The 27,558-nt window shown below is 38.1% G+C and overlaps 1 protein-coding gene across 2 annotated transcripts in view; it reads right to left on the bottom strand.

Annotated features, from left to right (window-relative positions):
- Positions 1 to 1,042: 1,042 nt before the first annotated feature.
- klhl4 (kelch-like family member 4) overlaps positions 1,043 to 27,558 on the bottom strand; it is a 48,631-nt gene continuing 22,115 nt past the window's right edge. For both annotated transcript variants that reach the window (XM_017689983.1, XM_037540709.1), the window contains 10 exons: positions 22,721 to 22,888; positions 22,038 to 22,174; positions 19,305 to 19,501; positions 16,411 to 16,623; positions 15,951 to 16,137; positions 13,199 to 13,423; positions 10,394 to 10,556; positions 5,165 to 5,377; positions 4,145 to 4,316; positions 1,043 to 2,284 (listed from right to left, as the gene is read on the bottom strand). In XM_017689983.1, the coding sequence (XP_017545472.1) occupies positions 2,225 to 2,284; positions 4,145 to 4,316; positions 5,165 to 5,377; positions 10,394 to 10,556; positions 13,199 to 13,423; positions 15,951 to 16,137; positions 16,411 to 16,623; positions 19,305 to 19,501; positions 22,038 to 22,174; positions 22,721 to 22,888 (1,735 nt within the window). In that variant the 3' untranslated portion in view covers positions 1,043 to 2,224. The remainder of the gene's footprint in view (positions 2,285 to 4,144; positions 4,317 to 5,164; positions 5,378 to 10,393; positions 10,557 to 13,198; positions 13,424 to 15,950; positions 16,138 to 16,410; positions 16,624 to 19,304; positions 19,502 to 22,037; positions 22,175 to 22,720; positions 22,889 to 27,558) is intronic.

Here is a 27,558-nt window from a genome sequence, read left to right as displayed (position 1 = left end):
GTGTCTAAAGCATAGATCTTTTAGCTTTGCTGCTTTGCTAAATATGAGTGTACTTTTATCTGCTGTACAGCCTTGTTTCATCTTAGCAAGGATTTTTTGGACAGGTGGGGAATAGACTACCTAGATGAAGCTCTCCATGAGGTCATGAATTGGAGGGCAGGTATCTTCAGAGCCCCTTTCAAACACTACCATCTCCAGCATCCACAGGATCCAAAACAACACCTGCACTCTTCCGGCCCTCTTTTGATGTGGTGCAACCATCGCTCTTCATTTATAATCAATTTTAATCTCTTTGAAACATCCAATCATGCTCTTTCCCTTGTTATCTTGGAGAACAAAGGCTACTTGCAATCTTGCGAGCCTTGGTCATCTCACCAGCTCCTTTCAGTGGGTCAGTCACACCACTTTCATCTCCTGACATTTGAGAATATCAACAAATAAATCATTAATTTTTTAAAGGTCAAGGTACAATAGCTTTGTTCTTTCTTTTTCTCCCAAGTGCAATAATGTCCAGCCTAACAGAAATACATTGTGATTATTAGAGCAGGCAAATGGGCGATACTTCGAATGTATCATCAATAATCTTGCACTACACTACTGACAGTAGTTACACAAGAGATACTCCCTGATTGCATGACCTTATTGAGCCAAAAATCCAAAATAACATATGATAGAGTGCAATTCAGGATGGGTATGATCATAATTTCAAAATGCTATTGGCATTTTGGGCCTTTTGTCAATACCATAAAATATTGAATAGTAAGAGTATTGCATCAATACTACCTTCCATAATAATATATAACTGATACAGGGTCTTTAGGGATGTTGTCATGGCTAAATTAGTCTCTGTGGAACTGATTAACCAACCTGGATATACATCTGGCATCCTTTGGAGGGCAGTATTTAGTTCTTTCCTATGTCTAATAAGTAAAATATTTATACATGTAATGATCTATGATACCAAAATTACTGTCCAGAAAAACAGGAGATACATGCACACAGAGAATAACATTGTCAGGGAAATAAATAATCGGATACAGACTAAAGAGGAAAAAAGGTTTATTTATGTTTGCATGCTATATAAAATAATGAAAATTAAAATATTTTGAATTTGTGAATCTCGCTTACTACAAAACCTCACTTGCAAAATTCATTTAGACTCCATAAAGTTCTAATTCAGAAATTTCAGGTCAGTGTTTCGTGTAAAACGCTCATCTACATTGCCAAAGAAAAAAACTCAAAACATGAAAAATGTCAGAATTCAAATAATGCATCAGTGCTGACTTCTGTAAATGGATTTTGAGAGCTTCAGAAAGCATTACAGAATGGCATTCAAATATACTGAAGCAGCATGCCAAAAACAACATGATCCTAAATTACATTTAACACAGATTCTGGAAATATGTACATGGCTTAATTACAAAAACTATACAGTAATGTGAAATATCAATATGATATATTTGTATATTCACTATTTTGTAAACGTTGAAAGTCATGACTACTATCACGTGGTAATTACTTTGGTGTTTTTGCAGCTACTTCAAAGACAGCTTGTTAAAAGAAATGTCCATTCCGTGCTATATCTAGTCTTACATTTAAAAAAAGTGTATTTAAATGACTTTTGAACTGTGCATGAATGAACTCCAAAAAAGGTTGTGGGTGTTTAGTTGGCAAGCTCACGACTGCATGTACTCACAGTGGTCTTTAAAATGCATGGTCAAGAGTCAAATTACACTTTTTGTTCCACAAAACACACAAAAATGAAATAAACACGTTTGTAGCTGTCCTATCCTTTAACATACATTTCATTTTTATGTCACTGAAAGTTAGTAACACATGATAATACTGACCTCAAATTGTATGATGAGGTAAACACGATATGAAAACTAATAGCTCTGATAAAAGTGACCTTTGATACACATTTTTCATGAATTCACTGGTGTAGATCATTCCTATGTGAAAAACTCTGATTTCCAAAAGTTGAATGTAAAATCTGGTAAGCACTAATATAACAAACCACGCTGTTTTTCTCCATCCATCGTAGCAACTCTCAGCTATTAGGCCCATTAAATTCTTGTCATCCGAGAGAGAGAGAGAAAGAGAGAGAGAGAGAGGAATGAGCATGAAAGAACATTCCAAGTGTTGACATCAAGAGTTCTTTTTCTTTTTTTTCTCTACTGCTGGTATGTCTGCTGTAAGAGCATGGCTCAGAAAGCCTGAGCGCTCAAGGCAATTTCACCACCACCACGCAGGCCCCAGCTCTGCCGATGTTCAGAGGGACCTCCTAGAACAGTGAGAGAGACAGAGGTTAATGGCCAATGTCCATAAGCCTGACCCCACCAAATGCACTCTTCTGCCCTGCTCCCACTCAGCATGCAGACGAACACTTCTTGGCCAGATTATCTTGCTCTACTGCAGGTCTTTCTTAGAGAGAGTTTGTGTGTGTGTGTGTGTGTGTGTGTTGCTGTGGGGGGGGGGGGGGGGGTGCTCAAAAACAGGAAATCGCTGGTTTGAGCGCAACACACTGTCTCTGTCAATAATTTGTTTTTGTTTTTATACAACTTGAAAATGACAAGAGCCCTTTACAGTGCACAAATATTTTTTTCAATGACTGGATTGATACAAATTGTTCACATTTAATTTTAAGTTTTTGTATTCTATGTTAAAGAGTCCACATCCTACATTCTTCCTGAAGTTTATTTCATTGAGGTCAACTTAAGACATTTATATGGTTGATGTAGCATAAATGGGCTTCCATCCACACAGCAGACTGGGTTTGATTCCCTGCCTGGACAAGCTCACCACATTACACCAACATAAGTCCTTGGACAAGACTCCTAAAAGCCACCTAACACATACAAAAATAAAAAAAAACTGTACACACATTAAAGCACACACATTATCACTTATATTTCATGCAGACTATTCAGCTTTTTGCATTACTACATTAAATTACAGCCATATCGAGACCACAGAAAGCCATAACAGATGACATATGGCTTGAAAAGCAGTCAGTCAACAGACAAGTGCTAATAGTCTGCTCCCTCAGCTAAAGTTACCATTCTAGTATTTTTTCACCTTGGATCTTTCAGTTTGAAAACAGTGAGTTTGTAAAGAGCTAGTAAACTATTGATAAACATGAGAAATTACATTAAAAGTTTTATTTTATTAAATCTATAAGAGTAGAGTGTAAAAGTGAACTTCACATTTATCAGTGCTGTCACTGTGACGCATTCTAGTATAGCAGTGTTCTGCTTCATGATGCTATGCGACTTTGTGCTGTGTGGCATGATGCATCCAGTGTGTGGTGGCCTTAACGCTACGTTCGCTACGTTTCTCCAATTTTATTGAACTGTAGGCTGCTCTGGATAAATGCATAAATGTTTAAAGAGTCATGATTCATTTTTCCATGACCATTTTCCAACACATCTTTATCCCTCAAATCTAAACACTGCTTTTGTTACTGTCCTAGGTGGATATTTGAAAATACATTCATTTTGTGACATCACAAAAAAAAACAATGAATTCAAAAGAGCTCCTTTTAAGAGGCTTAGTTTCCATACATGGACTGTATGGACTGGAGACTTGAAAAGTACATTTAAAGCCCTGAGTTGAGTGTTTGCATAATATTTAAAAGTATTATTTAAAATAATCTTTAAATTTGGTAAATTGTGTTTTTTGCATGATATGGGCCCTTTAACAGGCATTAAGATGTGTTTTTCTTTTCTCCTATGAAGTTAAGCTTCCAGACATATGAGGTTTTCTAAGAATATTGACAACATATGTGCTGGATGAATAACTCATGCTCATTAAATCACTGTAGGGTTAACTCTGTGCTGTGTGCTTGCTATTGTGGTGAAGTGGAAAAAGAGATGAATAGCAGGAAAGGCTTTCACTTCCTTTTCGTGAATGCTCACAGAATGTTTTGCTTCAAGCTTTTCACATTCTAAGACCCCAAAACAAACAAGGGTGATGTTTAATTAAATAAAACACCATGAGAGTGTTCTGTAAAATAAACAAGTGCTATTTTATTACAGAGCCATCAAACTATAATAGACCTTGAACAATGTGATGAACAGGTGTGGAGAATCAAAAATATGTGTAAATTTGACCATAAAGAAATTGTAACATTAATCAATGTTACCTCAGTCCATTCGTTGTTCTGCGCATCATAGGACTCCACACTATTTAGGTAGGACTGACCATCGTAGCCACCGACTGCATACAGTCTGTCCCCAAGCAAACATACTCCCACTGCATCACGAGGCACACTGAGGGACGACACCGTGGTCCATGTGTCTGTTTTTGGGTCATACCTGCAACGACAGTGCACATAGACCGAAGGTGAAATCCAGCTTCAAGCAACTGTAAAAACAAACCTTCACTGAAGCTACAACAACACAGGACAGTGATTTTTATTGGAGGAGAAATTGACAGAAGTTAAGCACAGTGGTATCCAATGTTAGGGACCAGTGGTCATTATATTTTGCCTGTGTTACAGTGTTAGGCACTTCAGATAAAGGTGGACTAAAGAAGGCAATTGTGGCTCCATAAAATCAATTAACAGTGCAAGTCCATTAAATTCATTGTTTGACAGATTGCACATTTATGTTAGCAGAACATAATGGCAGCACCTACTGAGCGATATCACAATGCATGGGTAAACAGCAGCTTTCTCTTCAGTCATTTTTATGACTGTCTCAGATGACCATCTGCTGAGTGTAGATTTGATTAATTTACTGCAGTATTTTATATCTAGCACAAAGAAACATCAAGCAGTTCAATGAAAAATGGTTCTCCCCCACTGCATACTGTGCTGGCTCATTGTTATTCATTCTTTGATTATGTTTTATTTAGGTGGGTTTAATTCATCCAGCATTCTGTCATGCTGTTTAATTTGAGTCTACCACTGAGATCAACATGCTGCAGGTGAAGGCTGCTGTTCCCTGCAGCATCAGCAGGGGGTGTATGAAGCCAGATTATGGCTGGAAAACACATTCCACAGGGGTAAGGTAACTGCGGTTTCACTGAAAAAGGTGTGACTAGTGGTGCAGACAGAAAAATCTTTCATGAACTCCAGCCCTTTCGGTGCCTGAGCCATCAGGACGTTGGCTAGCACAGTAATGAGCTGTTCTCAGCAGAGCACTGCACTGCTGAATCTTACCTCTCCACACAGTCAGACAGGCGAGAGCAGTGGTTTGAGGCTGGGGCGTCATGGCCACCGACTGCATAGAGGAAACTGTTGTACGTGGCCACACCCACGCCCCCTCTCCTCTTTGCCATTGGTGCACACATACTCCATTTGTTTGTATGGGGATCAAAACACTCCATCGACCGCAGACAAGAGCTCCCATCACGACCACCCACAGCAAACAATCTGAAACAATGCATTGCAGACAACAACATTAGAACTAATATTCTCCTCAAACAGAATGTAAATATCATTTATGAATGTGCTGTTCATGTCATACTAATCTACTGTATGGACCGTTCTACCCTATTACTTCAAACTGTGGTCACCAAAAATAATAATAATAAATAATAATAATAATAACAGGAAAAAATGAATAACTTAGACTGTAGATATCTAGACTTAGATATTTACAATTATGCTTTAAGCCATCAATTGAGATAATAAATACAATCCCAATTACAGTGAAGTTTGGACGTTGTGTTAAACATAAATAAAAACAGAATACGATGATTTGCAAATCCTTTTCAACCTATATTCAATTGACTACACTACAAAGACAAGATATTTAATGTTCAAACGGATAAACTTTATTGTTTTTTGCAAATATTCACTCATTTTGAATTTGATGCCTGCAACACGTTCCAAAGAAGTTGGGACAGGGACATGTTTACCACTGTGTTACATCACCTTTCCTTTAACAACACTCAATAAGCGTTTGGGAGCTGAGGACACTAATTGTTGAAGCTTTGTAGGTGGAATTCTTTCCCATTCTTGCTTGATGTACAACTTCAGTTGCTCAACAACAATTGAGCAACAACTGTTGAGCAACCCTCCGGGGTCGTATTTTGTGCTTCATAATTCGCCACACATTTTCAAAGGGAGACAGGTCTGGACTGCAGGCAGGCCAGTTTAGTACCCGCACTCTTTTACTACGAAGCCACGCTGTTGTAACATGTGCAGAATGTGGCTTGGCATTGTCTTGCTGAAATAAGCAGGGACGTCCCTGAAAAAGATGTTGCTTGGATGGCAGCATAAGTTGCTCCAAAACCTGTATGTACCTTTCAGCATTAATGGTGCCTTCACAGATGTGCAAGTTACCCATGCCATGGGCACTCACACCCCCCCCCCCCCCCCCCCCCCCCCCCACACACGATCAGAGATGCTGGCTTTTGAACTTTGCACTGATAACAATCCGGACAGTCCTTTTCCTCTTTGGCCCGGAGGACACAACGTCCATGATTTCCAAAAACAATTTGAAATGTGGACTCGTCAGACCAGAGGACATTTTTCCACTTTGCGTCAGTCCATCTCAGATGAGCTCGGGCCCAGAGAAGCCGGCAGCGTTTCTGGGTGTTGTTGATATATGGCTTTCACTTTGCATGGCAGAGTTTTAACTTGCACTTGTAGATGGAGCGACAAACTGTGTTCACTGACAATGGTTTTCTGAAGTGTTCCTGAGCCCATGTGATAATATCCGTTACAGAATGATGTCAGTTTTTAATGCAGTGCCGTCTGAGGGATCGAAGGTCACAGGCATTCAATGTTGGTTTTCTGCCTTGCCACTTACTTTCAGAGATTTCTCCAGATTCTCTGAATCTTTTGATGATATTATGGACTGTAGATGATGAAATCCCTAAATACCTTGCAACTGCATATTGAGAAACGTTGCTCTTAAACTGTTGGACTATTTTCTCACGCAGTTGTTCACAAAGTGGTGAACCTCGCCCCGTCCTTGCTTGTGAAAGACTGAGCCTTTCAGGGATGCTCCCTTTATACCCAATCATAACACTCAAATAGGTGTTCCAAATAGGTGTTTTTTGAGCATTTCTCAACTTTCCCAGTCTTTTGTTGCCCCTGTCCCAACTTCGTTGGAACATGTTGCAGGCATCAAATTCAAAATAAGTGAATATTTGCAAAAAACAATAAAGTTTATCCATTTGAACATTAAATATCTTGTCTTTGTAGTGTATTCAATTGAATATAGCTTGAAAAGGATTTGCAAATTATCGTATTCTCTTTTTATTTATGTTTTACACAACGTCCCAACATCATTGGAATTGGGGTTGTACATACTATGTTAATACATAAAAAATCATAATTTATAGGCTAATTTTTATTGGAGGTGGCAGTCGCAAAAAAATTTTTAATTATATATTTTTTTGCCTTTATGTTTTCAATTAAAGTGGAAATATTTAGATTTATCATAAGTTTAATTTTAAAATAATAAAAAAAAACTTTATTTTAAAAAATCTTCTCTCATGTTTCCATGACACTACTGAAACACACATGACACTACTGAACCCCATAGATGGAGCCTTATTTTAGCCACACCCCCGTATTTCAGAGCATAAGTTAAAGTGAAACTGCATTCCTGCCCCTCATTGCCATGTGGTGATCCGTTAGATCACATTGTTTTGAAGATGAAATGTGTTCCAAATTCTGAATATCAGTGTGTAGAACCTTAAGAATTGTCACTAAAAATACATTAAATATTATGAAAAATAATGTTTGCTTGTGTGTACAACAATTCAAGGCTGTGTTTGCTAGTATTTTTGAGTCCTGCTCAAAAGTAGCTAAAATTGTCACTGCTGAAACTTTTAAACCAAAACATTTGGTAAAATTTCAGTAGTGTTATGATTGTTTTGGTAGTGATAAAATTGAATGTTCAAGCATATGTTTTAACAACATAAACATAAATAATGCATAGAGTCATTCAAAACAAAAGAACTTCAGTCTAAAGTGCAAGCCAGTCAAAAGTCCAAAACAATGTTAGAACTCTTTGATACGTATAAACTACTAATGAATAAATGTATTTGTTACAAGTCCTTCTTCAGCAGCTGTTTTAAAAACTTGTCTAGTCTGTGAGTCCACTTAGTGAATCACTTTGAAAAGTAGGCCACAAGGCTTGAAAGGTAGCGTGAAGGTTGTGATTTTGACCCGACTTCAGAAATGCCCCAGGGTATGTCAGTCAATGTTCTCAGTGAGACGTACAGCTGGCCTCTGTTTTCCTCAGATAGGAAAAACACCAGTACGACCTCTCTCGGTTTTTCAAACAACTCTAATGTAAAAGGCATTGGAGACTTGCGGGTCTCAGAGCCCATTACTTCTCTGGCCAGACAGTCCAGGGAAACACTGCAAACTGGAGGTAGTACCTATAGCAGCCTATGTGCCATTATGATGAAGCCCCAGGAGACAATAAACCAAGAAGTGCAACACATAAACTCATCGCTGTGGGTGATCTTTCACATTACCATTCAGTTCCATAATTAATACTGTACTAAATTAAAACGAATAATGTGTGAATGACCTTGTTAATTTTAGTTGGGCATTTCTGTCGCTATGAGGAAAATGTACTAAAAATTTACTGTTCACCATAATTAACCATTCAGTGCATACACAAAAAAGCAGTCATTTTCCCCCCTTAAACTCTTCGTTTTAAGGTTATGTCTCAACGTGATGTCACATTTGGTTTGATTCGCAAAGAACATTATCTAATAAAGCCAAAATATTTTGTTTGTCACAAATATAGCAAGTATATGAACAGGAACATATACTTCACACATCACTCACCTGCTGCTATTGTTATTCTGATGAATCTAAACATTAATAAGCACTTTGTGATTTAAAGTTCTGAATGTGTATGCATGCTCACTCAGAATCATCCAACAATAAAGGCAGCATCAAGATTCTTTTACACAGTGATATAAATCACGGTAGCACACAGAAAGTTCCAATTCCACATGCTAACAAATTTTACTGTGGCAAAAGTGAACATGCATCATAACTATTCTGATGGTAGATTTTAACAAGTTAAAGAGGACACCTCTGAACTCATCTCTAGCAAAACACTAGGTTTGATAAGTTTAACAATAGCAAATGCAACAGAACGGGAAAAAAAAAACAATCAGAATCTGTCACATTTTCACCCTTCACAGTGTCCAAACTGCATCTTCATTTTGAATGCACAATCAGAATCAACAGATTTTTGCTCCAAACAAACAATTGATGAGTTTATTTTAATTTTGCCCAATCTGTGCTGCAATGTTGTGATGTAAATAGCACGAACTAGGCAAAACCCTTCATGCTGCATTTGAATGCTGCTGCTACACCTATACAAAAATGTTACAGTATAATTATCCATGACTCCTTGTAAATAGCAATCCTCTTAATTATAAATGTAGCACTTAAAATGATTGACGTTATTAAAACAAGCAATTGATTTTTGTTTAACAATCAAAAATGCCTGTTAAATGAGAATTTCACCAATTTTAACAAAACCTCTGGTTGATTAAACAGTTAATATGTCATCAAGGTCATTTAGAGTGGATGTGACACGAAATGTTGCATTCTAGAGAAAACTACCAAGTCAAAATTGTTCACAGTGGAGGTGATAGGAACCAGACATCTGAAGTGTTTAATGCATCTAAAACCTACATCACAGAAAGATATTACATAAAACGGTAATGGTTATGCTAACAGACGCCTGACACGTTGTTTAACAATTGTTTTGAGACTTTTAGCCTAAAAATATATTTTAAAATGACATGGCTGAGAGGTGCATGCAGGGTGTACAAGGTCCCAAAAGATTTTTTTACTGATTCTCCACCACCATATTACCATTACATATTTAAATATCAGAAGACTCAGTGTAGGTTCACCTATCATTCTGGGTAGTAAAGAAATGGTTGTACATTTCTCTACAATGAATAATTTCACATTAAGCCTGTGTAAATGACTACATCTCAATGATTAAAAATGAAGAAATCTTAAATAACTGGTAGAATTCTCATTTACAGAACCAAAAAAAATCTCTGTATTATAACTTGAATTATTTAATTATAACTTGCTTATTTATATTCTAACTAACGTGTTCACGTGTGTTCATTCTGCCTACACTATGTGTAAAAATCATCCAAACAAAGCCGTATCCATCGGCCAATTTGACTATAAAGAAATCAGATTCGGAATCAGCCATAATAATTTATTATTGATGCACCGCAAGTATCTCCTGTTAAATAAAACATTCATTTCAAATGTTCTCTTAGTCTTTTAATCATTGAAGCAGATCTATAACAACTACCAAATAAAACATTTCTATCTTTGCTGTATGTGAAAAATGTCTGTTAAATATTGTAGTGGGGAAAAATGTGTGTAATATATTGTTCAGCTGGAGAAGGATCAAAAGAGAAAATCCCTTACTTTCCATTAAGAGCAGTGACTCCCACCGTGCTCCGAGGAGTGGACATACTAGCCACATAATTCCACTGTCTGGCCTGGGGGTCCCACCTCTCCACTGTGTTCAGATAGCTCCATCCATCATGACCTCCCACTGCATACATAGGCCCTTCCAGCACGGCAATCCCTTATCAATGAAAGAAAAAAAGACTATGCACTTTTGTCCACAGTAATGATATGTATCTTCAAAGGCTTAGAATTATCACTCAGAAGATGCCTTTTATTGTAAGCAGAGCGACAAAAAAAATGCTAAAATTTAAATGGCACTGTCATTTGAATTAATTGAGATGAAAATCAAATGGGCTTCCCCTTAAAAAAGCACCAGGAGCTGAATAAATTTCCCAGTGTCCAGACCCTGAGGACAGAAGCACTGAGACACTAGAGCATGCATTATGTATTCATGCTGCATCTTGCTGCCACCTCTGCAGAAAAGGTCCCTCATGCTTCTGTTATAAATCTCCGGCTGTTGCTTTTTGGCTCTTGACGTATAAATTGCCCCTTGACCGACATTTTAAAATGACTCTGGTATTGCAATGTTGTGCAGACCTCGTAGTGCAACCTCCATGCACTGGTTTTATGAAGCAACTGTAAATTACACAGAAGTACACTGCAGTCCATTTTCTTCATAGTAGGTATATAAACTATATAAAATATATAAACTGCCTTCCATGTACGGTGCAAAAAATCAGAGACCACCCTTCATTTATTTAATTTACAGCAAAAATTGCCATTAAGTGGAAGCTTTGTTCAATTTTCAGCATCACAAGAGTAGAAAATATAACAAAAAACTAAAATAATGCCTCAACAACTAAATATAATATAACATTATTTAGCCTTTATTATGTCCACCCTTTTCCTTTGTTGCAGAAATACTTTTCCACATCTCCAAAGTTCAGTCTTAGGAGTTGCATTTTCTGCTTCTCACTATCCAAGAAATGCCAAACAAATTCAGTGATGTTGAGGTCTGGACTCTGGGCTGGTCAGTTCTGTTCTGAGAACACAATCAGCTTCTTTATTTGATTTGCAAATATTCTTCATTTTGTTTCCTTTCCCAGTAGTGGCTTCCTAACAGTTACACATCCTTTCAGACCCACAGCACTGAATTGTCTTCTCACAGTGGAAGAATAGCCAGAAACGTCTGTGATTTTTTCAGACTCTGAAACAAGAGAGGAGCTTGATTTTCTCCTGTCTCTCAAAGAGGAAAGCTTTAAGTACTGTTTGTCTGATGGTGACAGTTTTAGTGGTCTACCAGGTACTGTACAGTTGTGAGCTCTATTATCCCCATCTTTTAATCACTGTTTGAACAGTTCCAGAAAGTCCTGTTTATATAACTAACCTCATCAGAAATATTAGTCATACTTTTTTGGGATGGTCCCCTATAGATGCTCTACAGAGACTTCTGGTGATGTTCAGTTGATTACCAACAATGTTAAGGTAAGGGTTAGGGTTAGAGTTAGTACATTCTTTCACAATAAACTTGAAGTTCAGTTGAATGTAATGGATATTTAGTTAAATGTTACTTAACAGCCAACTGAGCATTTACAATGCATCTACAGTGGACCGTACAAGTAACGCTCAACTTCAAAATCAGTTGCATTTAGTGGCTATTTCATTTAATGTTACTTAAAGATATACTAAACATTTATAAAGAATCTACAGTGGACCATCCAACTTAAGTGTTAATAAAATATCTCCTGAAAAATGAATGACTTGTACTTAATAGCCTTTTTGATATGTTAAATAAATGAAGGGTGGTGTCGGACTTTTGCTCTGCATTTGACTTATTTGCTGGTTTCTCAACACTGCATTTGATGTATTGTTTGCTACATTTTAGATGTTGCCCTTATAAGATTATCTGTCCACATAAGATAATGCCCCTAGTGCAATTACTGAAATAGATATATGCTATTGATAAGTTTGCCTTTCTTGGTACTTTGTTCACAATGCATACAGTTAGCCTCCCATTAATTATCCTGTGTTTTCTTGTCAGAATGAGTCAATTTTGTCTTAGGGAATAAATACGTCTCTATTGGCCCATGGGCCAAGCTTGTATTGATATTGCACTTGTAATGCTCACTACAGACAGATTCTCTACTCCCTTAAACTGCTAATAGTCTTAATAGTCTAAATTAGAACTGTAAAATGATTGAACTTTCTTATGCATAGTCAATCTTCACTACTTCAGATCCTTCTGTTATATTACGACTTTCAACTTAAAGCATTGTTTGCATATTTTCCAGTTTATTTGGAAATTTGAAATTACCTTCAGTAAGGTATCTCTGGAAATTGCTTCTTCTCTACTTTGGGGACAAATGTACAAAAATTTTTGTTTATATCTTATACATTTCTCACCTTCTGGAGCAGGTCTTGTTTTCATCAACAAACCATAGTGCTAACTATGGTTAGAGATGTTGAAACACATTTTAAATGAGTCATCTGTGTTTTATGGACAAGCTTGAGTGTGCTAACAGGAAGGCACTTAACGTTGAGGGTGATTCCTGGTGCTGAAGCGATAAGGGAAAAACACAGTGTGTTTCCTGCCCACAAAGGCACTCTATATTGGCTTTTTAACTATATATTTCTTTTCCCTGTGAGTCAGCAACAGTAACTTCTTCTTTTTCATTGCCCAAAGAGAAAGAAATGTTCTAAGCTCTGGTAATGAGTGTAATGTGTAAGGCTCCCATTACAATGTAGATTCAGGCAATTTATGTCAAATTACAATCAAATCATACATAGAAATAGTAATAAAAGAGCCCTGAAAAAACATACCTAGCCCATGTCTGTGGGTCGACATAGGGGGCATAGTACACCACACTTTAGTGATTGGGTCATAGCACTCTACCATGTTGGATGTCTTAAGCCCATCCCTTCCGCCAACCACATAGAGCTTATTATCAATGACTGCCACACCAAACTGAAGCCTCCGGCCATTCATGATGCCAACCTGGATCCAAGTGTTTGTGCGCAGGTCATACTTCTCTATTGTTGTAGAACCTGAAAGAATATACACAGTTAATTTCAGGTTTCATCCCCTGGAACCTGGATCAGCCTTTTATCCCAAATCAAATGCTCTATTTGAATGCCACAGTTAATAGGTGTCAACCTATATGGCTTACCCTTATAAAATGTTTTGGTACTAAATAGATACTACACACTGATACAGTTGGAAAGCTATGAATATAAGGGTCACAGTTTCCAGAGGCTGACACAGATGGATATTGGTAGTGCACCCTGTGTTTATTTGCCACAATCCCACTGATTCTCAGTTATTATACATTTAATGGGCCCCTGTTCTATATTTTTCTTTTATCTGTTTTTTCCCGGAGGTTAACTTATAAAGTTTGTGTGAGTTTATGCACCAAAAACAATTCATTTTTATGAGACCATTTTCAAACCTCTCTTTATCCCTTAGAATTAAACAGGCTGTTTTAGTTACTATGCCTTTAAGGCTGATATATGTAAATTCACTCTGTTCTGACTGGTCCTATTGTGCTTCATTAACCCTTTAACCCCTGTGTGGTATTCGGGACTGTGGGACACATTTTCAGCGTTTACCAAAATAAAAAATGATGCAATTATTATTTCGACCTCATATTCCTTGGCCATTGCTCATTTTCTGTGAAGAAAATATGAAATAACACTGTTCACACTGTACATCCCCTACACATTTATATTACACATATGGTGTTGAGTGAACCCATGGGGAATAAAAGTGTGGAGGTGCTGTGTCCCTTCACTCTGTTCTTCTCCTACATGGCCTGCTGTTAGAGTGTGTGTGTGTGTGTGTGTGTGTGTGTGTGTGTGTGTGTGTGTGTGTGTGTGTGTGTGTGTCTTTATGTGTATATGTTTGTATATGTGTGTGTGAAGGTAGTCAGCATAGACAGGCTGCTGACTGGCTACAGCTGCTAAAGGAGAACCCTACGTTGACCACTGTGATATTTTAATCACATACTAGTACATACTAAGGATTTATTAACTACAGGGACATCAAAGCAAACTGACTGAGCTTTTCTTAGTTTATAGAAGTGTGGAAAAACCTTTTTGCCTGTCTTCTGGCCCTGGCCCTTTACTGGGTTAAAAAGAAACAGTCAACGCTGAAACTTGCTTATATGCTTATAACTTCTGTGTGAAAGTGCAGAGTTAAACTGCTGTAGGCTGAATAAGCAGATATGTAAAAGCATTGATTTTCATCATGAAAACAGTGATACTTTTTCAAACTTTAACAGTATTTAATACTACATGAAAAGTTTAATTTCAAAACTGAGGAAAATGTAATTTTCCATGAAGAGGGAACTTTCAAAGAATAGTTCATTAAACACTATTCAGCTTATTCTATTCACTAGTCAGCTTACCCCAAATCAGTCCCCCAAGATACTGTGGTGTCACAAATGTATGTCTTTTGTTTTGCAATGGGGCTATTAGTCTAATGTACCTAACAAATAATGGAATCTTCCATTCCATCAATCCCAAAGTGACTACAAGGTTTCTGACACTGTATAACAAAAAAATCAACAAACAATAACAGGTTGCATAGCACACATATGACTCAAGTGGGTGTGGCTTTTATAATGTGGCAGACTGATCTTTTGTCACAAATCTGAAGCCTTAGACTTGTATGTCTGGAATTTGAACTGGAATACACTAGTAAGGAAATACAGCTTCTGTCACACTGCAACAAACTGTTTTGTAGCTATCTAACTTGAGTAGAGGGATAACATTGGGGTTCTTCTGAAGACTAAAATTCTTTTATGTTGCTTTTATTCCAAGCGGTTTACAATGTGTCTTGGAAAAATGCTGCAAAGTTACGCACAATATGATGATCAGTACCAGGGAGAAGCTGTCACGATTGGCTCCTCCCACTCCTCCATGTGCTTTGTGTTTCGGTCTTGCATGTGTGTCTGTTTACATGTTCATTTGCTTCTTTGTTTGGTTTCCTCCCAGTCTGGCCCCCTTGTTTTCTTGACTCCGCCCCTGATTTATTCCACCTGTGTCTTGTGAACAATCGTTAACCCTGTTGTATTTAAGCCCTGTGATTTCCCCTGTGAGTTGGCTGGTCTTTGTTGTTTATCGTATGTTGTTTTTCTTCTGGCCCTGTTGTTTGTGTACTTGTTTATTTACATTATGTCTGTCCCTCCTGCTCTACGTATTGGTCACTTGAACCTGGACTGTCTCGACCATGACCCTGGATTTGTCCTTAATAAAAGTTGCTTATCTCCGCATATGCGTCCGCCTCCTCGCTCTGCGTTACAGAAGTGCAGCTAAAAGCTGCCTTCAAAGCTGCATTTCAAATGGTAGGCTGCAGCTGTGAAAGGTAGGTCCTCATTTTTGTCACATAATGCAGAATGGCTGGTCAGTGCAAAGGTTTTTTTCTAAAATGCCAGATGAAAGATTTTAACTAATAGAATGGTGACAAGTCATATGTGGACTTAATGAAATCCAGTTAAAAAAGTCAACTGTTCAACAAGGAACAGAATAGCATGGTGCTTTGAGGTTCATTCAGAGGAAACAAATAATGGCTCACCTTTTGAGGCATCCATTCCTCCTACGGCATAGAGTGCCCCAACAGTGGATTTGCGAGGTTTGGTCCTTGGGCTCTGTAGCATTGGGCGGCGCTCTGGCAGCAAATGGTATTTCATGGCCTCCATCAGTAGCTTTTGGCATTCCAGATCTTCAGAAAACATCTTATTGTTTTCCAAGTCAGCAAGAAGCTAGAGAATAATGAGTATGATCATTACTTAACATCACATATCTTGATTAAGGAAGCATTCAATAAAATATGTAGGCTACTGATTTTTTTTTTCACTATTTTATCATTTCAGCTCAACCAGAGGGGATATTTGATATGTTAGAAGCACTTAAGCCCATTTAAAAGCAAGAAAAAGAGTTAAACTTTCAGCGTCCTTTGCTCCTTGGTATTAGGTTATTGCATTATATTGCATCAAATGCCACGTCCCATTATAAATTGTGTGTCATATGCAAACCTGAGGTGGCAGAAGGGGTAGGCGGATATACACAAGTAGCACTCCCAGATCTCGTTGTCGGTGCTGCACGTCGTAGCGCACCCACATCATCAGTGCCTGGAAAATAGTCTCTTCATCTGGAACATTGATGTCATCACTGGCCAGTAGTTTCACTATTTCCATTGTAGGAAGCAGGAGAAACTCCTGATTCTGAATGACTTCTAGAAAGTGTTCCTGAAAGATCAATGCCAAATTATATTCAATCACTAAAGTCCAACCTAAGCTGCAAGATCCAGTTTATAGCATATGTCTCATAAATATATATTATAGTGTACCTCACTAATTCATGAGTTATCCTTAGCTGTTCATATTGTCCTACTTTGTGGCGAAGAAGTCACCCTGACTTTGGACATTCTATGGGTCACTTTAAAAAAAAACTTCTTTTTTTTCAGTTCAGATCTCCTTTAGATCTAGTGAATGTATTTTTCACGTTTCTCTTTTCTCTGGCTCTCATCCTCCCAGTCTAGTGATTTGCTTGGTTGTCATTTCAAGGGCATCTGAGACTGCTGTCTAAAGCACTGCTTTATAATCTTCTATGTGAAACATTTAAAAAGGTAATACTTAATAAGGTTTTCATCACGTACAGTGCTTCGAGTGTTTCCTCTTCCCAAGCACTGTTATTCTTCTTGATTAAATTATGTAATGAATAAGAGCTGCAAACATCGTATTGATCAATAATCAGATTCAAGCAGCGGTGTATCACCTAAAGCCATCTGTGGGATTTGAGAGCTTAACTCAGAAGCTGAATGAAATTAGCTACATGCATTGATTTTTCTTCCAGCCACTCCTGCATAAAGATTTTAGTTGTATTTTCTTTATTGTGCGACATTGATGTAGACTCATTATTTGCCCTTTTTAGCACACACCTATTTGCAATTAATTAAACACATAAATAATGTTTAACCACAAACACTGGCTTAAGGGCCACTTAAAGGCAGATATTTTAAGAAAGCGTGTTAAGCTTCTGTTTGCAACAGTGATTTGAAGCAGACTCAAAGGCGAAATCCACTCATTTTCCAAATTTTCTGTAAACAAAGTCATTCCGTGTTATCTCATTCAGTAACTTTTTTCAACAATTCACATTTTACATCAAAACACTCTGAATGATTCTGTTCACATCTCAATTCACATCTCAAGTCATTCAGAGTGGTTTGGTGTGAAATGCTCCATTCTAGAGAAACTGCTAAGACAATTTACTGAGTCACAGGTATGGTGTTTGGAAAGAAGTGATTAAATGAAATGGTTGTGTATTCACGGCCTGATGCCTGAGGCATTGTTTTATGATAGTATTGAGATGTGAATTTGGCCGAAAAGCTGCAAAGATATGTGGGTGTTTGCAACACTGATTTGAAAGGGGCTCAATATGCTGAGACTACTAAAGTAAACATGGTGGTACGGTGATCAAGTGAAAACAAATAGGCCAAAATGTGCTATCAGTTCATGCCTATTATCAAAAAGTGGCCACGAAAATTTTTGATTCTCTTTGCTCTTTGCCGGCACAGCAAACAGTGTCATTTTCAAAGGTTTCCCTGCTCTGAGACAGCTAAATGCCAATGACATCTCTAACTCAGACACGGAGCAGCACGGTGCTTAAACTACTGTCACGCTGTTAGTCTCTCACAATGAGACAGGATGTTGGGATTGCACAGTGAAAAGAGGAAAAATGTCTTATCAAAATGGAACGTTTCAATCTGGATACAACGGATGGTAGACCAGGAAGCCCTGTTCACCCCATGTCCATTACTGAAGTGATTGAAAAGGAAGTTTCCCTGCTTGTGCTCTCTGATTAGATTAACCTCACTGATCTGGGAAGCCCTATGTAAACAGCCTGTGCAGATGTCCTTCAGGAGATAACAGCCATCTTCCTCAGTTGTTTCCGCACTTTGACAGAGGCATATCATCTCACAAATGTGTGCAGTGGATCCTGAAGCCCTTGAGAATATTTAATGTAGCTTTTGTTACATTTCTCACACACCAAGAGGTCAGTTCAGACACCCTTAATGGGAAAATAAAACGTGCATAGGTGTTTGGATGTATTAATAATTACGTTTATATAAATTCCTAAAAAACATTACTAGGGCTATCGTAAGTTAAGACAGTAGTAATGTGTTAAAACAAAACAAATATTTCACCACTAATTTTGATAACACCATCAGTTTGACCATTTGAACCACCTGAAGAATTGCAGGCTGAAGCCCAGCTGCTCGTACAGTGTATTTTCCTATGACAAAATCTGTGATTGTAGCCCTCTTGTTAAATACAGCTTTAAAATGGCATGTGATACCATCAGCACCTTCTGCAGGGTACCTTGGACAGTGCTTGCCGGAAACATATGGATAAATAAATGAGCAGCAAAACTAACAAAAGCAACAGCAAAGTGGAAAGCAACACTTTGCAAAAATAAATTCAACTAAATGTAATGCTCAAACTTTGGCATAAAACTGTATGACTTTACAAGAATCTACATGCTGTACTAGGGCTGGACAATAGAGTTTTTTAAATGTGGTAATACTTTGTCTGTTCTAACTTATCAAACGTCAGGAAAAAATAAATATCACATACTGTGTATGCTGAAAACTTTCTGAAGTATTGTGATATTACATTTTTGTCTTGTCGCCCAGCTCAAAGATATAAGAATAATAAAGAGTGCAAGATAACAACCAGAGGAGTTAGAAACAGTGACTGTACAAATGATATATGTCACATATACACTCATACACTCATGCAGCCAGTGCTGCCCTCAATGGACATCAGTGATGAAAACTGGAACATTATTACAGTAAAATACTCCATCAAGGTTTCATTTCGTTTTTGTTTTCAAAAAAAACTGTAAAACAGTAATGCATCAGTCTTACCATGGTGTAGCTGTGGGCCACGTTTAACAGGTCCATGCACCCTTGAGCATCAGCAAACGAGCGTATCCCCAGGCAGTTGGACGGGTGAAGCTGTTTCATTAGAAAGTTGCAGCAGACCTCAATAACTTGTGAGAGCTGGAGAAGACATGCTGCAGCTAATAGGCTCTCGATCGTCTCTTCCTTCAGCTCAAGGACACCTGTGAAGTTGGAGAAAGAAAGATACATCTCAGAAACTCTGTGAACACCCTGTGCCGAACAGGAGTTGTTGACTAAAATAATTCTCCGGCTGTGCCGGAGATACTACACCCAGCAGTGTGTATGCACAGACAAGAGTCTTGAAATTTCCTTTTGTTAGAAGTTAGTGACAGAGACTTGAGAGACCCAGAGACCATATCTGGGAGCTAAACAGGAGGATGTACAGCTGTAAACTGTTAGGTGTAATGGTAATCCTCAATGTTCATGTATTAAAAGGGATTATAGTGTACATAAAAAACTTGTGAGACAAATTTAATACTTTACTATTAGCAAATTGTTCTGTGTGGTAGATGCGCTTTGGGATGACAGATTTTCATAGCCGAGCATCCGTTTTTGTGAACGAATATCAGGGAAGGAAAAACAGTGTCAGAAATAAAAATATAATATCAGCTAATATTGCAATAATTGTCTGGAAACGGTGTAACCTAAGGCTGTAGACTAAACTTATATGATAGCCCTGGAGTTGTAGCACGGTGAGAATGTTATATTATTGAAAACCAGCTGAGGAAAATCGGTAGGCTTTCGTGTTGGAAGACTAAATGAGACCACTTCAGATAAGCTAACAAACTAGCTAGCTAATGAGCTAACAGAGCTAACCAGTATTACGTTGGATGCTTATAAGGTCTCTTTGTCTTTTACCGTTCACACAAGTTAGGTTAACTAGTTTGTCCTCAGTGTGAACGCTGTGCTAACATGTTTATCACAGACAGACATTCTCATTGTTTCTGGACCTAGCTTACTGCAGCTAGTGGTTGGTGTAGTGTAGTGGTTAACACCTCTGCCTTCTATGCTGTAGACTAGGGTTCAATCCCCCACCTGGGTAAGCACCCTATACTATACCAATAAGAGTCCTTGGGCAAGATTCCTAACACCACCTTCGCCTACTTGTGTAAAATGATCAAGTTGTAAGTCACTCTGGATAAGAGCGTCAGCCAAATGCCATAAGTGTAAGCTAGAGTAGTTAGATAGCGATACAGCTGCACAGTCTCTGCCTTCTCAGTCACGTATAAGCTAAAGTGTCACACTGCGGCGAATTGTTGGTCAGTAAGGTGTATTTTTTTCTGTCTTCTGAAACGTAACAAATATCTGAATAGTGATTTTAGTATTCAGTTACAGGCACTAGCGGAACAAATCAGAGCCGGGCCGGGGGCTCAGCAAATAACCGGGCCCTTTATACCCTTTATTATTTAATAAAGCTCATTATAACATAATTTTACAACATACACATTCCCGCAACAGCGGGCCTTACAAGCTTCGCTTATCGGTGATCCACTTGAAAATTTGCGTGTCATAAAGTTAAATGTAAGAGTTAAAATAAAGCCAGTCATGCAGAACAATATTTTATTCAACATTTTACACCTACTACATCACTAAAGTCAATTGGTCCTGTAAAGTTTTTAGAAACCATGACTCAGTCCTGACTGTGGCAAGCTTTAAAAGCCCTGTGTAAAACTTGAATGATGGGTGATGTAAGGTAGGCTATGCCTTTGGACGTATACCATGCTTATCTGGATACTATCAGGAGAGGGCCCGCCTTATCCAGCTCTCGTCAGATGTGATAGAGGCCCAGCTACTTAAAATCGTATCCTCTCTCCCATCCGGGCCCCCTCTAGGCCCGGGCTGGGGGCGTGCCGTCCTCCCAGCGCCCCCTGAAGCCCCGGGCGTTTTGAGAGGTTAACCGAGTACTGGAAGACGTGTAGCCGTGCACGTCCTGACTGTATAGTACAAAGAGGTTCTGCCCTTCAGTACTCGGATAACTGCTGGAGGTGCCCATATTTGAATACTAAAGTCTCTATTCGGGTATTGGTTTTGTGCTATTTTGTAAGGATGCACTGATCATGAATTTTTATGGCCAGATCTAATTTCTTTAGCCAGACTGACTAATGACTAGTTTCTTTCTCAAAGATCAAACTGTGAACACATGAAATACATACAATTCTTTTTAATGAGCCAAAACAAATGTAAAGTTCTTAAACAAATATCAGCTGCTTATTTTATAACAGGACAAATAAAACGATACTAAGATACTAGCTGTTTTGTACAATGAAGGTTAACCAGCTTAAGGTTCTGTTATGGCATTACTCTCAAACCTCTTTTGGCACATCACTTTTTTAATTGTCATTAATCCAAGAATAACCTTTAATAAATTATTAATAATTATGCTATGGCATTTTGGTATAGATGTAGCAGCAGCTTTCAAATAAAGTGCAGGGGTGCTTCCCTGCCTCACATTATTTATTTCATAAAAGTGCGGTACAGATAAGCCAAAATAAAAATGCACTGGTCGACTGCCGAATGCAAAAACTCTGCTGGTCGTGGCCAATTCTGATTGTGCATGCCTACTATTTTGTGTAGACTACCTGATAAAAGAGACATTCAAGCATTCTAATGATCCTTTAAGTTGCGATGGTTTATACATAACCGTTGCCTTTACTAAAGAACCCCTGAAGAAGAGTTTGCAGAGACGTAGGTACTGACCAGTGTATGCGAAATGAACTAATGATCTTAGTGCCTCTGGATCAACACCTTCCATTTTAATCTCCTCTTGTTTGGCCTCCCGCACATCGTTGGTGAACATGGCAGCGAAGTAGTCAGAAACAGCGCTTAGAACAAGTCTGTCATTAAAGGAAAGGAGAAGAAACAACAAAAAGCTTAGTATAGGCCTAGATGTATGTTGTGTCTTAATAGTGAGTCTTCATAAGAAGGGCTGTTTCTTCTTATCATGCTCTGTGTTTCAGGGAGAGGCACTAATCACACCTTAGTGTGTGGTGCAGCGTTTATTTTCACCAGGCTAAATCATGCAGAGTTGGAGAGACCTTGATTGAGTTCAGTGCCACGTTGAGGTACTCAGTGAAGCTTGACTACTGAGAGCATTCTCCTACTGAGTAACATCAAAAACACAGGAGCTAATTGCATACAAGGGAAAACACTTACAAGCTGAATTCAAACTGTTGATATGGCTGGCTGATGCATATCTGCAGATCATTACTTTTTTATTGCAAATGCTCAAGCATTGAAGTACAGAAGTAAAGAAGTGCTGCATAAGGCATTTGAAAAATTAAATGCTGCTCAGGATAAACATAACACTTTTCACTCATGTCTGTTCTGCTTGCTGGAGATCTGGGAGTAAAACCTTTTGATTTGGCTGGAAGAATACTGACCTGTGTGCAGGGATTTTATGATCTCCGGCTATCAAAAGCACATCACACAGCTGCTTGTGCTGCAGGTAAGTCTCCATCTTGCGGAAGGTCTGTTCCGCATGGTTTGTGGCCTGGAAAAACTCGTCTGAGCAGTTGGAGCTCATCTTGGAGTAGCTGCTCAAAATCAACCTGTGAAGCCAGAAAAATAGCGGTTTGGTCCCCAGTGCATTAGAGGTCACTCAGTGAAGCTGGTAATAAGTACACCTGTCTGCCACATAGCTTTGCTGTTTGACATGTGAGAAATGTTAGTGAGAAGTGAGTTTAACACACTGTAAGGTTGATATATCTGTCAATGCTTTATTATTATGCACCTTGACTGACCTATCATTTGTGTGAATCCACCTTCTTCACTGACTGACAGTGATAGCATGTGACAGAATTGAAATGTCCAGTTAATGCACTGTAGGGCCTGTAAGTACATTGGTGTTTACCACAACTTTCAGATAGTTTGCTACTTTACTCACACCAGAATTTAGTCATGTTGTTTGATGAAAGGTTGTGGAAAGTGTGCAGTCAATGCTGTGCAGAGAAGCGATGCAGTAACATATTTGTTTGACACACCCCAGTTGGAAATGTGCGATACTCCACATATCTCTTTCCTTCACACTTGTCAGGGCTCAAATTAAAACCATTAGAGCTAAACTCCGTAAATAAGTGGATTGAGAACCAGAGTATTCCAAAGGGGGCAGCTTACCATTTTTTTTAAACAAACTTTCCTCTATTTTTTCGATAGACATGGTCTTTACACAGAATCTGGCTTCTTCCCAGTGCTGTGATAATGTTAATTCTGAGCTCCTCTCCCTGCAGACCGGTAGATTACATGCTATTGTGAAGCACTGCAATAATCCCTCAGACCCGTGACAAACAATCCAAAACTGTTATTTTGGTGTCCTTCATGGAGCAAATCCACCACTGACATTTAACTAGTTAAAAGTCTGGACCCCGTTCTACAAAGTCTTGTTGTCTGGGAAAAAGTTGTGGTTAAGAATTCTCATAACTTTGGAACTCGGCATAATTCGTGGCACACTGAGAAAAAGTAAGGCATTGAATTTACTTGATTCCAATTAGTATTGGAAGGTGCGGAACCTGGCACTTAAACACTGTATCGATATCAGCAGTGGTGATGCTGATATCTATGATCGATACCACAAAATAATTTGTGACATGCAATCATGCATGTGCACCAATACACAGAATTTAATAATTAATATCAGCAGTGTGGGTTGACAAGCATCAGTGAAAATGCTCGTGGCAAAATTTGTAACGCCAATATTTTGTGGGAAGGTAGTAGTGGGTGTATGTGCAGCACATTGGAGAGAACCGCTGCTACTGATAGCGCGAGTAACTGTAATATTTACAGCACTCCAGCATAGTCTGACACTTGTAAATGTAGCACACGTGTACGGGACATGTGTGATACAAATTACTTGAATAATTTGGATGTGAAACAACATTCAGCACTATTTTTGCAGAGCCAGAGAAGCTGCAGTGGTCTAATGAGTACATGCCTCAGGTTGACCTATAAGTATTGTTTAGCTCTGTTTTAACTATTTTACATAATTTGTTAAAAACTGTTTACAAGGTTGTTAAATACAGTTTTTATTACTAATTATGTAATAGTAAATACTACTAATATATAATTTTGGATGCACACACACACACACACATATCTGTGTACCTGTATATGCATATACATATACACACCAATCAACCACAACATTAAAAACACTTCTTTGTTCCTACACTCATTGTCCATTTTATCAGCTCCATTCACCATTTAGGCCCCTATTATGCTGTTCCTCAGTGGTCAGGACCACCACGGATCAGGTGCAATTTAGGTGGTGCATCATTCTCAGCACTGCGTTGACACTAACATGGTGGTGTGTTAGTGTGTGTTGCACTGGTGTGAGTGAATCAGACACAGCAGTGCTGCTAGAGCTTTTCTGTTCCTCAGAATGTGTCAAAAAATATCCCTGTAGACTTCTTTGAAACACTAAAAGCAAGTTTCCTGAAAATAATGGAAGCTGTAGTAAAAAATTAATATTATATTTAGTTGTGTAGGGTTCTGGGTTGTTTTTTTGTTAAATATATGCTTTATACATACATTATATATATATATATATATATATATATATATATATATATATATATTGTACATATATATGTTATGTTTTTTTTATTGTGAATTAAATAACCCTTTGCACAAAATTGTATTTTGGCAAGACGTGTGTTGATGTACACATTGTAATTAGGGATGCAGCGATATGACTTTTTCGCTTCTGATACCAATACCTGATCCTTAAGTGTCGACCAGATTCAAGTACTGACACCAATACCAACTTTGTCTAACTGAAGTACTTTATAAGTTTTGACATACACTGTTAAAAGTGATGGTTCTTCAAAAGTTCTTTATTTAAAGAAAATGGTTCTGTATAGAACCATGAACACCGTTGCCTGATTAAAGGGTTCTTTACATCAGTAAAAGGTTCTTCAGATTGATGTAGAAGGTGCTGTAGATGGTTCTATATAGAATGTTGTTGAAAAGAGTTCTATATAGAATGTGCAATCTGGTTCTTCAATTGTTATGATGTCAAACCTGCAATAATAGAAGAACACTTTTTGGTGCTATAAAGAACCTTATAACACACATTATCCATCAATTTGCAGAATCCTGTCATGATGCGGAGAACCCTTTAATCATATTTATACATTTTATATCTTATACTTAGACTATAATCTTTATTGTTTGTTGTTAAACTCAATATTATGCGTTCACTTTAAGTAACACATCCAGCTACATCTGCTTGACTGTTAAAAAAAGAAATAGGCATCTATAAAACACAGGAACCCTGTCTCTAGATTGCACTCTGGTACTTAAGATGTAATTACTTAGTAAATCTCACTGAAGGCTGTGTTAGTGGTATCGGTGGCCTTATGAACTGTGACTCCATCCAGAAGAACAGCGTGTGAAGCAGAATCCACCCTTGTGTCCTAGCCTCAAAGGGCAGACGTGTACTGCCATCATAAGTCAGATCTGAACATACGGCGGTTCAAATTAGATTAATTACAGAGTTCGCACCCTCGCTATTTTTAGCCACGGAGAATTATTCCCTGTGATCTGCTCTGTTTACGGTATAGAGAGATGAAACTATGCTATTTGAGTTCAGCAAGGTGATTCTCATACAGAATACATTATCATATCTCTCTGGACAGCTGTCAAGGCCGGGTGATCGCGCTGATATTCACAAGCCGCGGACATCACATCCAAACATATGAAAGCGTCCTAAGGTGACTGATATTTTGCCACAACTGCCACACTAGTTATAATCACTGCTGGACTGCGGATCATAGAACATGGACTAATTCCTCAGATACAAGGTATTCACATGTGTTCTGCTCTCAAAAACTCCTTTATGGCATTGCCTTCTTTTCCCTTTCTCCTTAATTAAACATAACTTATAACACGAGGTCCTTTCGCTCTGAGAGAAAGGGGGCGAAAGGGGCCAGTGGGGCTTTGCTTTAGTTATAGAGGAACATATCAGCACTGCTTCAACCGAATGTTTAATTTCTGCGGCTCTGTTCACTTGAGACCCCTTACATGATCTGCATACGTGATTTACTACATGCGCCAGGGTCCTCAAGTCATTAATATTTTAAGGCTAATAGTTGCTGATGATACAGTGGCCGTTCAGAGGTTTAAAACACAATTACACGTGTGTTGCATTTTGTTTAAATGTGTTAAATATTTTTAATTAGCACCCTGTGGTACCCACCTTTGTCCTGAAGATGTATCCAACACTGGAACTTCATTGTTTTGCTTGTACCTCATGCCCTTCTCAAACCTGATATAGTCTTTACCGAGCTGTTTTCCTTTATATTAAATAGCCTGGTAATCTATCGCTCTGCCACTATAACTGGTCCCAGGCACAGCACTGGGTGTGCTGAATAAGAAATAAGGTGCTGTAAGAGGGGTTGTAAAGATGAGATGCATTACTTCTGTATCAGCTCCAAGGAAAGGCAAAAGGACTTTTTATGTCTGCCAGTATGTGAAGACTTAATTGCTTTTGTATTATTCTCTCAGCGACCATAAACTGACCAAAAATATTTACTGAAATATTCCTCCCTATACAACTAACTTTGTTTTATGAAAGGAAAGGGGTGCCATTACTACCTAAAATGCATCTGAGGGATAATGTTTAATTCACTGTAGATACTCTTTCATTCTTTTGTGACTTGTTTTTCAAAGAAATCTGCAAGAAACTTTTTCCCCACTTCCAAAGCTTAGAAGATGATTCCATTTACTCAGGTTTACTAATTTCTCAAATTCAGCCTATAAAACCTTACTATGCATATCAGATGTCCAGTTCCGGTGTTCTAGCACAAATTCTCTTTGTCTATTTATCTTTGTTTCCTTTTCTCAGATTTTTGACATCTACAGATCCTTTCAGACCCCCAGCATTGAGTTATCTTCTCACCTGAGGATTTATTCAGATCTGAAGTAAGAGTGGAGCTTGATTATTTTTCCTCTTTTTCAGAGATGAAAGCTTTAAGTGCTGTTAATCTGATGGTGTTGGTTTGGTGGTCTACCTGGTCATGTATGGTTGTTCAAAAGTCCAATTTTCTCTGTATCTTTTTTCACACATTTTCCTTTGGCTTTTTACAAAACATGAAAAACTTAAATGCTGTTTTTCGACTGGCAATAAAATACATGAGATCTAAATTAAACAATAAGACCTTAAGGTACAGTCTTAAATAAAGATTGTACCTCTTGGCTTGAATGCACGTTTCTAGGGAAAAAC

The sequence above is a fragment of the Pygocentrus nattereri genome, chromosome 8 (assembly GCF_015220715.1).
Source record: "Pygocentrus nattereri isolate fPygNat1 chromosome 8, fPygNat1.pri, whole genome shotgun sequence".
In the NCBI taxonomy this organism is placed as follows: Eukaryota; Metazoa; Chordata; class Actinopteri; order Characiformes; family Serrasalmidae; genus Pygocentrus; species Pygocentrus nattereri.
This window is presented reverse-complemented; position numbering and strand designations above follow the sequence as displayed.